The sequence below is a fragment of the Carettochelys insculpta genome, chromosome 14 (genome assembly GCF_033958435.1).
Source record: "Carettochelys insculpta isolate YL-2023 chromosome 14, ASM3395843v1, whole genome shotgun sequence".
In the NCBI taxonomy this organism is placed as follows: Eukaryota; Metazoa; Chordata; order Testudines; family Carettochelyidae; genus Carettochelys; species Carettochelys insculpta.
In genome coordinates, this window is record NC_134150.1 from 43,189,983 (window position 1) to 43,203,889 (window position 13,907).

Below are 13,907 nucleotides of genomic sequence, written 5' to 3' on the forward strand. Positions count from 1 at the left end.
AGGGCGCGCACGTGGGGAGGAGCTGGCGGGGGCGGAGCGAGACGGGGTCGGGGTCGGGGCCGGTGCCGGTGCCGCGGGTGGCGGGAACCTCCGCGCACACCGCCGCCAGCGCAGGGCCAGACCGGGTCGGCGCGGTGGGGAGAGGCGGACCGGACCGGACCGGACCGGACCGGTGAAGCGGGAGGCCGAGGCAGGCGGACCGGACCAGCGGACCGGGTGGGGGACACGGAGCCGGCCCGGCCCGGTCCGCAGGGGTCGGGATGGGGGAGTTCCAGGTGCACCGGGTGCGGTTCTTCGCCTACGTGCCGGCGGGGGTCCGCTGCCTGGCTCACTGCGCCCGCTCCGCCCGACTGGCGCTGGCCCGGACGGACGGCGCCCTCGAGGTCTACAACTTCGCGGCGAACTACTTCCAGGAGAAGGTAAAGGGCCGCCCCGACCTGCGGGACCTGCCGCCTGGTAGCCTGTGGTCGCCCGTGAATCCATGGGCAGCTGCGGGGCGACCCCCCCGTGCCGCCACCCTGCCCCGTGCCCGGCGGGGAGAGGGAGACCCGCAGCTGGAGCCTGAGGCTGCTAAAGCTGCTGGGCCATGGCAGAGGCTTCCCCTGAATGCACTGATTTCACCTGCCCGCCGCTTCGCCCTGCTCTGGGCCCCCGGGCACGCCGGGTGCGCACGTGGCACCCGCACTCCCTCTCCCACCCTTGCCGTGGTGAGCCTTGGCACGTCACAGGCTGTGATGGGGTGGCGGGGGGGGTGTCTTCCCCTAACCAAGCGGCTCCCTCCCGTCGGTGACACTTGCTGCCAGCGGAGGGCACAGCACGTTCCTGACTGCCAAAAAATCTTGGGGTAATACAGCAGTCTGAAGTGTGCCCCCCAGAGGGCCTGGAAGCTGCTCAGCTTGGGGCTCTGGGGCTGACCCAGCTCTGTGGACTTGCCCAGGGCCTGGTGGCTTTGCTGATCTGGCCATGCATTTAAGACTGTGGAGCAGCTTGGGGCTGGTCATGGCAGGCAGAGCTCTAGGAAAGCGTACAGTTGTACTCGCTGCCTGGGAGCGACTGACCTCTACCAGCCAGCATAGTGGAGGGGCACTGACTGGGGTCCTTCTTAGCCTGGGCCCCGCCATTGAGGCTTTCAGTGGGGGGCCAGAAGGACTTTGTCCTTCTATGGTGGTCAGACTTGGCTGCCTGAGCCAGGGTAGGACCCTAGGGAAATGGGGCGATGCGGTCATAGGTTCATCCGCGCATCTCTTCAGCGTATCCCAGGCCATGAGACGAGATCCACAGAGGCGCTGTGCTGGGCAGCTGGAGATCGGCTCTTTGGAGCAGGCCTGAGTGGGGACATCAGCGAGTATGATTTAGAGAAGCTGCGAGTCAAGTATTCTCTCGATGCCTTTGGGGGCCCTATCTGGAGCATGGCGGCTGACCCCAGTGGCACTCAGCTGGCAGTGAGTACCCTCCAGCTCTGTAGCGTGGCTCTACCCTTGGGACTCATGGGCTACTGGCCTCATTCGGGGCGCCTGCTGGCTTACGAAGCGGATGAGACCCGCCTTCCTTGCTGTTGCTCCTGGCTAGCAAGCACCCGGGTGTTCCAAAATGCAAGTGCATTCTCAGACTGTCTGCAGAGGCTAAATTCCTGTCCAGCATCGCAAGGCGTGATGGAGTGGGTCTGTGCCAGCTGCAGACAGTGCTGAGATTAGGGGAGGGCAGTGATGAAGCGGGAGACTGTGGAATCATCTTCCCCCGTCATGCTGGTGTGTGCAGAGCCCCTTCCCAGTGCCCCAGGTCCCAATGTGGGGTGAGGACTGTGGGGCTGCTCCCCTCACCCCAAGCCCCCCACTGCTGGTAGCTGATGGGCTATGAGCATCTGGGTGGCAGTGAGATGGGGGCAGGGTGCCCTCCACCATGCGCCCTGCCCTTTCTCTGCAGGGGCGGCAGCAGTTTATTCTCAGCACTGCTGCAGTGCTGAGTGTGGGCTGCCCTTGCCCTCTCCAAACGCAAACAGCGCTGAATTAAGCCCTGACGAGCAGCGAGCAGAGTTCTGGGAAAGTCTCCTGCCCTGTCTCTTCCCCCCATGGAGGCTGAGGAGCTCTGTGTGCTGAGCAATGCCCTTCCTGGGGCAGTCCTGGGCCAGTCTGGGCTGCTGTGCCAAGCACTCTGTTGTGCTGAGAGGCAGGCCTGACTTTGCTCCTCCGTGTCCATGGGCAGGCAGCAGGGGAGCCCGTCACGGCCCGTCCTAGGGAGCAGCCAGCTGGGGCATGAACCAAATTAGCGCTTTAATCAGCTGTCTCCTGTGTTGTGTCTCCACTCGCCTGCCCTCCATAGGTCGGCTGCGAGGACGGGTCAGTGAAGCTTTTCCAAGTCTTGCCTGGTAAAATCCAGTTTGAGAGGAGCCTGGACCGGCAGAGAGGTAGATTGGATGGGGACGGATCAGAGGCTGAGGGCGGGTGGTTGGGTGGAGTGATGGAGGGGAGGTGAGGCAATCTACTTCCTGCTCCCTTTAAATACTCCCTGCCTGGTATTCTACCCCTCCTTCTGAAGCATGCCCTGTCCAGCTGGAGTCGCTCTTTCTCCATGCTGAAGCAGCACCTTAGGCTGTGACTCTGCTCTAGGTGGGACCTGCTGCCACCAGGGAGCCCTTCAGAGGCCCTGCGCTGAGCAGCATGTGTTCCAGCCCCCTTCTCTCCTCAGCTAGCTGTGGATGGGCTGTGTGGGCAGAGGGCAGTGAGAGGGGATGAAGTGGTCGCCCGGGGTGGGGGTGGGATGGAGGGGAGAAATATGTTGGCCTCCCATGGATCCAGGCTGCCGTGCTTCTGAGCTGTTCTCCCGCCTGGCCCTGGACACTCACCGCTGTGTCTGCGGCCCAGGGCTGGGGTTCCTGCCCCAAGTCAGGCAGTTGCAAGACAATTGGCGAGCCTGGGATTACAGTGAAGCTTGGGGGCAAGGGGCCTCGGTCTGCATGGGCTCATGGGAGGTCTCGGGCCCCGCTGTGTTTCTCCAGGGCGTGTCCTGTCCCTCTCCTGGCATCCCTCCGGGACCCGCATTGCTGCTGGCTCCATTGACGTCCTCCGCGTTTTCGATGTCCCATCAGGTGACGAGGAGCACTAGTGTCCAGATGCCCCTGAGTGCCACGAGGCTGTTCCCTGAGCCCTTCCTGGCTACCTGGGCAGCTTGGTTGCCATCCCACTCCTGTGCATCTACTTCCCAAAGAGCCCAGCTCCCCCGAAACAGAGGGAGCTGGCTGTGCCCTCTGGGCGCCAGGCCCCGTGAGGTTTATCATCCGTGGGCCAGGGACTCCTGGTGGAGCTGAATGGCCCTTCTGAGCAAATCGCCATGCAGGAGAGAGCCTTGGGGTCTGGCATATCTGTCGTACTAGCCAGGAGCCCAGCTCACGCACTCCGGGCTCCCTCCCTGCATGGCTGCAGGCTCTCCAGGCCGCATCCCTGCCCTCCACCTGCTATCTGGGGTTGTCCGTTTCCCAGGCCGCACCATCCAGCGGATGCTGGTGGACCGGCGCCTGCAGGGGCCCCGCAGCTGTGAGTGCGTGGTATGGAGTGTGGCCTTCCTTTCCGACGGCACCATCGCCAGCGCTGACTCGGCGGGGAAGGTGCAGTTCTGGGACTCGGAGAAGGGAACCCTCCTGGAGACCCATCCGGTCAGCAGCTCAGCCGCACTGTCTCTCGCAGTGTCTGAGGTAGGGGCCTGGTGGCTCTGGGGAGGCCCCGGCTGTTCGCTGGGCAGGGGGGCGGTGACCAGGTGGGCTCTGGGCAGGGTCGCTTCTGGTCTGGGATCTTGCTCTTCCCTGCAGGCTGCCCTGTGGCACTGGCTCAGCCAGGAGCCGCCCCCACCTGCTCAAGGCAATGCAAACTGCTGGTGCAGCTGCCCATCTCCTACCCTCATGGGCCAGGGCAGAGGGAGCTGCTGGGCTGTGCCCGGTTCCTGGGAGGATGGGGGTTGACGTTCCCCTTGCCTTGGCTTCCTCGCCAGGAGGAGGACAGTATTGTGGTAGGCACCTCGCAGGGGGCGGTGTACCAGTTCCAGCGGTTGCCCGTGAGGTGGGGCGGAGCGGACAGCCGGTGGGTGCGAACGAAGCCTTTCCAGCACCACACCCACGACGTGCGGGCTGTGGCCCACAGCCAGACGGCGCTCATCTCTGGAGGTACCGGGTGGGAGCGGCGTCCGCCCAGCGGGGGGGGTCGGGTCTCGCCTGGGTTTAGCCCAGCACAGTTCAGCCACTTGGACATCTCGTCTTTCAGGCCTGGATGCCCAGCTGGTGATCCGCCCGCTTATGGAGAGGATGCATGGGAAGGGCTATGATGCTGCCCTCCGGAAATTCACCTTCCCCCATGTAAGTGCTGCCCCCGCAGGGCTCTGCTGTAGCAGCCCGTGGCTGGGTCCCCTTGTGAGGGCCAGAGCTGCCGATTTCCATTAGCTCCCAGCAAAGCAGGCCTGTGTCACTGCTGCGGGGCGGGGCCCTCCCCTTCCCTCCCCTCCCCCCCCCCTTCGGCGTTTTCAGTTCTATGTGCCGGCTGGGGACAGCCGGTGCCTCCTGCTGGCCTACGGGGGAGAATAGGCAGCAGAAGGCACTGAGTGACTGTCTGGGGCGCAAGAGGTGCCTGGCACCAATCCCGGTGCTCTGGAGGCCATCTGTGCCCCCACGCAGGCTGGGTGTGACCCATAAGACTGCTTCTGAGAGTGCTGGGCCCCGTGGGCGTCCTGCCTGGGGCCTGGCTCGGCTCATCCTGCCCCGCCACCCTGGGGCCTCGTAACTGGCCGACTCTTGGTTGCAGCGATGCCTCGTCTCCTGTGCTAAGAAGGCCGGGCTGCTCCTCTTCCAGTTCCCCCAACACCTGGAGCTCTGGAGACTTGGAGCCACCACTGCTGCAGGTAGGACCGTGTGGTGGCTCCCAAGGGCCGGTTTAATCCCCCCTCTGTCTTTGGAGTCTGGCAGATTAATGTGCCCGAAAAGGAATTCCTAGCAAATCCATGAAACACGCCCCCTGCACTTCCTAGGGGGTGAGCGTCCACATCCCCAGCCCCCTTCCCCCACAGTCACTAAGTGGCTCCCTCGTGGCAGCCTTAGCAGAGTGGCCCAGAGGAGGTGCCCCCTGCAGAGTTTGCCAGGCTCTAGCTGGCGAGTCCAGCCTGAGGGGTTCCCAGCAGAGGGTTCCTGGTCTGGAGAGGCCAGGGGAAGTTGTGTGAGTGGAGCTCCCCGGAGGGGCTGGGCCGCGTGGGCTCCAGCGTAACCTCTTGCCTGCGTATTGGCTGTTTGGGCTGCGAGCAGGGTCCTGGGCCACGCCATGAACCGTTCCCTGTGCACGCCCCACTCGGTCTGGGGGCTGGGGCCGCTCCCCACTTGTGCGCTGCCCATGTGGGATTGCGGCCCTCGGTGTTGCTCAACACACCCAATCCCTGGTGAATGGCGGTGGGTTGGCACGAGTGCTGGGAGCGGTTCAGGAGAGTTCAGTGGGGCAGGGTGGGCCCCTCCAGGGGCAAAGCTTCCTTCTGCGGCTGCCCAGTCTGCTCCTGACCTCCCGGGAGGAGCTGGGTTCAGGCCAGGCTGTCGGTGCCTCTCCCTGGTGGCGCTGTCGGGGTGACTGGAGTGAGGCTGAGCTCCTCAGTCAGTGCCTGCTCTGATGCTCTCGGTCCTCCTCCCAGGGAAGGATGGCGACATCCTGCCAGTTTCCCGTGCCCCTGAGCACCTGCTGCAGCTTAAGAGCAAGGTAAGGCTGAGCGGCCTCTCCCAAGAAGCTCCACCCCGTTGCCCAGCTGGCCCGGCCTAGACCCGGCCCCCAGTTGTCTCCAGTGTTTGTGTTCAGCTGTGATGGGCCTGGCCCGATGCCCACGGCGGGGCTGCCCAGGATAGCGTGTGAGATGCGGGTGAGTCCGAGACGTTGAGCCTGGCTCTGTCTTTGGTCTCCCTGGCTCCGTGCCTTTCCAAGCCCCCAGGGGTGAGCTGTGAGGCAGCAGCCCTGCTGCTGGCCCCTGCCGCCGTGTTCTCCCGCGGCCATGGGTCCTGCCAAGCCAGCTGGGGGCCTGGCCGGAGGCGCAGAGCAGGTTCCCAGCAGCCGCAGCCTTGCGGGGGGCTCTCGGCGTGGAGATGTGCTTCGTGCTGCGCCCTTGTCTCTGCCCCAGGGGCTGGCTGAAGGGCAGAACGGAGCGTTGGGCCAGACCCCTGCCAGCCCACCAGCAGCTCTCGCTCTTTGGCCAGCCCTTCCTGTGTCCTCTGCCTGGCTACGGGAGGGAGCCTGTGTGCCGGACGCAGCCCTTGCTCCTCGGGGGCGTGCTGGAAGGTGCACTGCCCTGGCACCCTTCCCAGGGGAAGCTGTCTGCCTGCCACAGTGGGGTTCCGCTGGCAGCCACGGTACAGGCCAGCAGCCCAGCTCTGCGCCCACTGTGTCCCCAGGGCCCCGAGCACATCTGCAGCAGCTGCATCTCCCCCTGCGGCAGCTGGATCGCCTATTCCACGGCCTCGAGGCTCCACCTGCACAGAGTGCGCTGGGAGAACAGCAGCTGCAGCATCAAGCGGGTGAGTTCAGGCGCTGCCGGCGGGGCCAAGCCTGGGCGGAGGGCTCGCTCCCAGCTGCCTGCCTGGCCAGCGCTGGGCTGGCGCCGTGGGTGGGCGGTGAATTGTGCGATGGGGTGGGGGCGGAGAGACAGCGGGAGGGTCCCTGGGAGTGGGAGTGCCTTGCTGTCTGTGTCGGGGACGTGAGTGCCGCCTCTTCTCTCCTGCCCCCTCCCAGGTCTGCAAGGTGCCCAAGTGGCTGTGCTCGGCCCACCAGCTCCTGTGCTCTGCTGACTCCACCAGGCTGTTCGTGGCCTCCGACCAGGGCACCGTGCACGTCCTCAAGCTCCTGGAGCCAGGGGGCTGCAAGCACCTGCAGACGCTCCGCCCCAACTCGGGTACGCGCCGTGCGGCTGCAGCTGGGAGCAGGTTGCACAGGCTCTGCATCCCCCAAACCTGGGCCGGAGGCGGTGGCTGGAGGCCTGTGAGCTCCCACCCCGCCCCCTTGAGTTGCCCTGGTGGTGCCGTGGAGCCGCACCTCCTTGCCCCTGAAATGACGGGTGTCTCGTCCACCCCCTGGGACTCAGCTGGGTTCCCTCCCCGTTGCACCCCAGGCGGCACAGCACCCTGAGGTGAGCTCTGCAGAGCCTGACCCTGCACAGCGCTGGGGGGAGCTGCAGTCCCCTGAGGCTGTGGGGGGGGTTGGATTGGGGGCGCCTGCACGTAGAGAGGGAGGACCAGTGCTGAGCAGTGCGGCTGCTCTGACTCCTGCAGGGGGCTCTGAGGCCGTGTACTTGCTGGCTGCGAGCGCAGACGGGGACTGGCTGGCGGCTGCTGGAGGGGACTGGAAAATCCACATCTACAGCCTGAGATCCTTCAAGGTGAGGATGGCGGCGGCAGGGAGCAGTGGGCCTGAACCTGCCTGTGTCCCAGGAGCTGGCTTGGCGCACAGGCTCTACTGGGGGGCTCACTGCGGTTCGGCCTGTTGAGACCCAGCGACCTGGCCTTCCTGTCTGCCGGCCGGCCATAGCTCACACGTCTCCTCTCTCCAGCCACGCTGCACAGTGCCTGCGTACAGCTGTGCGGTGACTGCCCTGGCCATCCATCCCGCCACCAACAACCTCGTCATCGCCCACTCGGACCAGCAGGTAGAAGCTTTGCCCTGGGGCTCATCTCCTGCACAGGCTGTTGCCTGCTCCAGGCTGGGGCACGGCGCCCGCTGTCCCCTGGGGCCTGGCGGTCAGGAAGTGGCACCGCACCTGCCGCCAGGGGGAGTTCCTTGCGTCCTGGTGCTCTCCGGAACGAATCGCCTGTCCCACTGGTTTGAGGTCACTCTTGCCGTGGCTGGAGTCCAGGGGGTTGGGACGTGGCTATTTACCAGCCGCAGCCTGCAGTGGCAGCCAGGTGACACAGGACTCGTCCCGTTGCGGGCCTCGCAGGCACCAGCTTTGCAGAGTGCTGGGGTGCTCAACCCTGGGCTCTGACCTGTGAGGAGGTGGTGTCCCCTGGGGCTGGCTGCTCGGAGGGCTTGGCCAGCGGTTGGCTGGGTGGTGTCTGTCTTTCTGTCTCTGTGGGTGTGATCTCACCTCCACCCTGTGCTCTGCAGGTGTTTGAGTTCAGCATCCCCGACAGAGAATACACCGCCTGGAGCAGGAAGGTGCAGCGGCAGGGGCTGCATAAGGATTGGCTGGAGCGGGACACGCCCATCACCCACATCACCTTTAACCCCAAGCAGCCCGCGCACATCCTCCTCCATGACACATACATGTTCTGCATCCTCGACAAGTCGCTGGTGAGTCCTTGCCTCCATCGCGGCTGATCAGGGCACGGTCCTTGGAGCACAGGGCAATGGGCAGCCCCTGGGCGTGCTGCTCTGGCGACCTGATGCCTTGTCGCTAAAGGCCAGATCTGTGGCAGGAGGCTGGGCTGGCCAGCTGCCTCAGGGTGGGCAGGAGCGTAGCCCCTTTGTCCATGGGGGGCTTTCTGCTCTGCAGTGGCTCTCGTGGCCACTGCTGGTGCTCAGCCCTAGGGTGGCAGGTGGCGCCCAGCAGGCATGGCGCTGCCACAGGGCCTGTGCCTCCTGTTGGGCACACTTATGGTCTCTGTGTTTCCGGTTTGGGGGGGTGGCAGCAGGCTGGAGAGTGGTGCACTGTGTGGGTCCCTGCACGCCACAGGCTTGTCCTGTTCTGTGCAGCGGGGGGGCACTTCTGGTGCGTGGCCTCTCTTGAACATAGCCTGAGCCAATGGACAGCGCCCTGAGCAGTTTGATCTCTCTGGAGTGGCTGTTCCCGTGCCCTTGGCCTGGTCCTCCCGAGTAAAGCACCCCCCGAGAGGATCCCTAGTTGGGTGAGCAGCCAGGGACGGGGTGGTACGGCTCCGTGTAGGGTGCTGAGTCCTGGCAAGACTGAGCGTGGGCCTTCTCCCCAGCCTCTCCCCGATGATGCAACCCCGCTGATGAATCAGACCACCCTGAAGCAGCTCTCGGAGAAGGCCAGGCGGGGCCATGCGCACGCCTTCAAGATCTGCAAAAAGTACCAGGTGAGTGCGCCACAGGGTGTGCAGCCTCCAGGGAGGGAGCGGGGCTGCCTGCTGGGCCCATTGCTCAGCCCTGTGGCCTGGCAGGGGAGCCAGGAGTGTGCTCGTGTTGGGGGGGGCGGGGCTCTGTGCTGCCAGTCTGCACAGTGCTTCCCCAGTGCATGCCGGCTCCCCTGCCGGTGGAGCAGCCCCTGGGCGCCCTGCTCGCTGCATGGCTCTGGGAGCAGCAGAGCAACGCCAGGAGCCGAGCTTGCTGCTGCTGGTGGGTTTTGGGGCCGGGAGCGATGGCTGCTCCAGCTGGCCGCCTCAGGGAGGCTGGAGCGGTTCAGTGGAGGGAGGCGTGGGACCTCGGCTGGCCTAGTGCTGCCCTCCCGCACTGGTCGGTGTGCGCTGGGGATGGGGCAGCCTCCCACTCACGCGCTGCTGCTTCATGGAAAACACAAGTGTTTGGAAAGTGCTGTGGCTGCTGGAGTCACGTGTAACTGGGCTCCCTGCCTGCCCTGCTCTGCAGGCTCTTGGGCGCACTGCTGGCTGGTGCTCGGCTGCCAGCCTCTGGCGCTGAGTGGGAACCGCTTCTGTCAGACGTTCCGACAAGCCTGCGGCTGACCTCGGAGCAGCCTTCCCCGCCTGCCGCTGCTCCAGACCGGTTCTGCTGGCCTGGGTATCTCCGGGAGAGGCACGGTCCTCCCAGCGGGCCTGAGTGCTCGTGCCCAGGTGTTTCGGGCCTGAACTCTCCCACTCTCGGAAGGGCAGGGCGGGGGAGTTCTTCCCCAGCAGTCCAGACCTCGCGGCTCTCCAGGCTTGCTCCCAAGCTGCTGGGTGTGCCTGTCTGTGAGCCAACATCCCTGGTGCCTGCTCAGCTGAGCTGAGCCAAGCTGAGCCAGAGCTGCTGTGCTGGAGGCTGCTCACAGCCCAGCAGCATGTGCCTGATGTGGTGTCCGGGGCAGCCGCAGGGTGAGAGGATGGCGTTGAGGTTACAGGGCTGCCATGGCTGGAGAAGTGTGGGATCGCAGCGGCTCGTAGGCCACTGGCTGCAGCGGGGGTCGCAGCTGCTGAGCCCTTTGCTAGGGCCTGCTCTGCTGGGCTCTCGCAGAATCGGTCTGTGTTGCTGCAGACGCTCCGGTGGTCACTCTGCTGAGCTCTAGTCTTGTCTCCTCTTCCTGCCCTGCAGCCCCTGCTGTTTGTGGACCTGCTGGAGGAGGGCTGCCTGGTGGTGGTGGAGCGGCCCCTGATGGACATCAAAACACAGCTGCCTCCGCCTGTCCAACAGAAGAAGTTTGGCACCTAAGAGCTGGGCTGGGGGCTCTGCCCGCAGAGACTCTTTGTACTGTTGCTGCCCTGGGGGGACACATTGTAATAAACCCCTGTGGTGTTCTAGGGCTGTCGCATCTCCCTCTGCCTTCCTAGCCAGCACGGTGGCGCTGAGGCCAGGTTCCAAGGGAGGGTTGGGTGCCCACGCCCCAAAGTACATCACCCCTTTTTAGGATCGCTCATCCCCATCCCACCCCTGTGTCTCCTCAGCAGAGGCTGGACCTGCCCCAGGGACCCCCTTGCTGGTGCAGGCAGCAGTCTCTCCCCCTTCTTGCTCATCATGGCCGCCTCTCAGCATCGGCTTTGTTGGGTTAGGTGCAGGTGCTCTTCCTGCAGTGAGGCTGGCTCGTGGGCGCTGGCGGGTCTCTGCTCTGATCCCAGGACTGAGGCTGGACAGGAAGCCCTCTCCCCATCAGCTTCTGCTGGTTAGTGGTGACCATGGTGCTGGCTGCTGGGACTGGAAGCCCAGTGAGACAGGTTCTGTACAGCTGTAGGACAAGACGCCAATCCCTGGCCCAAAAGATCTGCTGCCTGGTCAGAGGATGGAAGCCATTTTGACGACAACTCAGCACAATTTAGACCTGCCCAGCTGCTCTTTCGTGGCTTGTTGCTGGGCTGCTCGTGGCAGGGAACAGGGCGGGGGGGATGCGTGTGTAGTCCATCCTGCCCAAATTCATACCGACAAAGGCTGCTGTCCAAAACTCTGCGTCCCCCTGGATTTCACATCCCTTTAGCTCTAATGACTAGCACTGGTGGCCAGAGAGCCCTGTGACCGAGCAGACTGTGCCAGGTTTCGTTCAGCTGGTGCCTGTCCTGAGGGTGGGCTGGTTTTGTGGCTCTTTTCTGGAAAGCAGGTGCTGGATTTGGGTTTGATTTGTGCACAGTTTGCTGGTAGGGCCAGGATTGAAATCGCTAAGGGGTGCGCAGCCAGGCACAGGGAGCCAGCTTCAGAGTGTGGGGCTCGCGTGTGGCGGCCTGCGCCTGCAGTGGCTCGTGCAGTATATTTGAATGAGTGTGCAAATTGAGTCCAAAGGTAGCTGCAGGCAGTCCTGTAGTGATTCAGGCACACATTGCCTCCTGGGGCTTGTCTAAGCCAGTCTGGGCTAACCACCCCGCCAGGTGGATGCATGTGTAGATCTCAGTGCTGCATGTACAGTTAGTGACTTGTTGCTGACCTCTCCTGACAGACACTGCAGCCTGTACCCACGTGTCCTCCCAAAAGGCAGCTCCCCTTCATCCCGTCCAGTTCCCTTACCCCATCTGCACGTGCCCTTTGCATCCACGAGATCCTGCACCTCTCGGGTTCAGCATAGCCACAGGCTCTTGACTTGCCAAGAGACCCCTGTGCTCTCCACGGTGGTGGCTGGGGAGGCAGAGCTGGCCTGAAATGTTACTAACCCTGTTCTGAGAGGCCTGGGGGGTAGGGGCGTCTGTCCCTGGATCCTAGGCAGACTTCCATCTTTCCCGGCACCTGAATGCTGATCTGATGTGTGTGCCAGTTGAAGCCCGTTCTCCCCCACAGTTCTTAGGCTGCTGTTGCAGTGTGGGCTGGCCCTTAACGGTGGCGTGAGTACCTCCCTCCTGTCTGTTGGCCCCACCCCCATTTCCCATCCTGTAGCCCCATCTCCCATCCTTTATGTCAGCTCCAGGTGTTTGCATGGCAAAGTGCAAGCAAGCAGTGTTGGTTGTCTACTAATATGACTAAACAGGTGGACTAGAGATTCCGTCCCATGGCAGCAGCTGGGACATGGCTGCTCAGCCACTGTGCATGGGCATAGCCTTTCAGAGAGAGATTTTGAAGTCTAGTGCAGGAACAATCAGGCAGATGCCCAGCCAGCCATACGGCACTTTGGTTTGCTGTGCGGGTCCCTGCAGTGCAGGGTCAGCAGAGGGCACTGCTCCCTTAGCTTTTAGGCTGCTGCTTCGGGGTGTTGAGCCAGGGAGATTGACTCGGCCCTGCCTGGTGGCTGGGAACTGGACTGGAAGAGCACTCAAGGCTCCTGCCAGACTGGCATTTCTAGCATTTAAAGATGCTGCAGAAACTGAACATGGATTTTCTGGGAAAAGCTCCAGGCCTGTGAGAGGTAAAGGTCGGCGTAGGTGGCTCCCTCTGGGCTGTCAGCTTGTTACAGCTTGGTAAATGTCAGAAGGAAAGGAAGTTAATTCACAAAATGTGATGAATGGAGCTATGCTCAGACTTGCAAAACCTTGATTGCTGTGAGCCAGAGTTTCCCTGCTGAGCTGTGAGGGCCTGTTTGCACATGGGGCGCAATCTGTAGGGCTCCATGACTGCCTGTTTTCGTTCTCCCCAGGGGGATACATTTATGTGGCTGCTGCCAGTCCTGCTCTGCTGTTCTGGCCTTCCTCTCAAATGCTGATGAATGGCTCCTGTTTGAGTTCCTCTCCCACTGAAACTCAGTGTGGCACCTCACCTTAACAAAGCACCATTGCCATCCAGGTGGTCTCCTTGCAGCCTTGTTGCTACTGGTGTAACAAAGGCCAGCACGTGGATTGAGTTACAGCACGGGGGGGAGTCGATTTGGTGTGGGTATTGCCGATTGAATATCTGCCTTGACATGGCGATCAACATACTGGGAATGAATGGCGAGAGTCTAAGGGCTGGAAAGTGTTAATTGTCCACCCCCTCTCAGTAGGTGTCCAGGGAAGTCTGGGACCAGGGTGATTACATATGGTTTAGTTAAAATAGTGCTCCTGCTTTGAAGGATCAGGCAAGGCCCAGCCTCTGGCAGAAAGTTAGCCAGCTCCATGCTTGCAACAGCTGTCCTGACTTAACATTGGCTATGCTGCTGAACTAGTGCCCTCTGTCTAAACCTGGTTGTGCTGCCCTTGTTCAGGGCCTGCCTGTGCTAGCTCTAAGCTACAGCAGGGAAAGATGAGATCAGGCTACCTTTTTGCTTGACCAAGAAAGCGAACCAAGCTCAGCTGGAAGGCCTGTAGGTGAGCCCCCCTCAGCTTTGACCGGGCTCTGGTCCCCCAGGAGCCGAGTTGCTATCAACGTTCCTTCTAATTCTTCCCCACTGTGTACTGAATAAATTTCGTGTGCACCAAGGCAGGGCGGGATGTGGGGGCACCAGTGGAAACTCCCGCTGCGGATGCTCTGCTCTGCTCATCAGCTGGGCAGCTGCCCCAGCGCTCGGCTTCCGGGGGGGACTCTGGTTCCCAGTTACTCCCCCAGTTCAGCCTTGTGCTGGGCGGCCCTGAGCCCATTTCGCAGCTGTGACCTCTAGCACCTGGCCCTTGGCACACGGCCTCTGCGCCGGCGGGCGCCCGCCCCGGGGTGCCTGGGGCAGAGCTAGGACGCGGTGGCCTCGCAGCTGACGGCCCAAGCTCTGCGCAGGGGCCGCCGGGGGGGCTGCAGCTCCACCCCGCTTCCCGGCTGGGAGGAGCCTGCAGCAGGAGCCCCGCCCCCAGCGACCTCGAGCCCCCAATAGTGAGCGCTGCGTGGGCGGGGCTTGGGCATAAGCCCCGCCTCTCGCCGCCGCTTCGGGGGCGGACGGACTCCCGCACTCCGGCGCCCCGCCCGCCGCTGGGGAGGCGGAGC

At 63.4% G+C, this 13,907-nt stretch overlaps 1 protein-coding gene across 1 annotated transcript; it reads left to right on the top strand.

Moving 5' to 3' along the window:
* The first annotated feature begins 56 nt into the window (after positions 1–56).
* Positions 57–10,408, top strand: UTP4 (UTP4 small subunit processome component). Its single transcript, XM_075008741.1, has 16 exons — positions 57–419; positions 1,251–1,442; positions 2,320–2,404; positions 2,996–3,085; positions 3,477–3,688; positions 3,982–4,153; positions 4,251–4,342; positions 4,785–4,881; positions 5,653–5,717; positions 6,401–6,523; positions 6,738–6,897; positions 7,274–7,380; positions 7,552–7,647; positions 8,106–8,291; positions 8,927–9,037; positions 10,206–10,408. Exons 1-16 carry the CDS (start codon positions 261–263, stop codon positions 10,320–10,322), a joined length of 2,064 nt encoding a protein of 687 aa, XP_074864842.1. The 5' UTR covers positions 57–260; the 3' UTR covers positions 10,323–10,408.
* Positions 10,409–13,907: the final 3,499 nt, after the last annotated feature.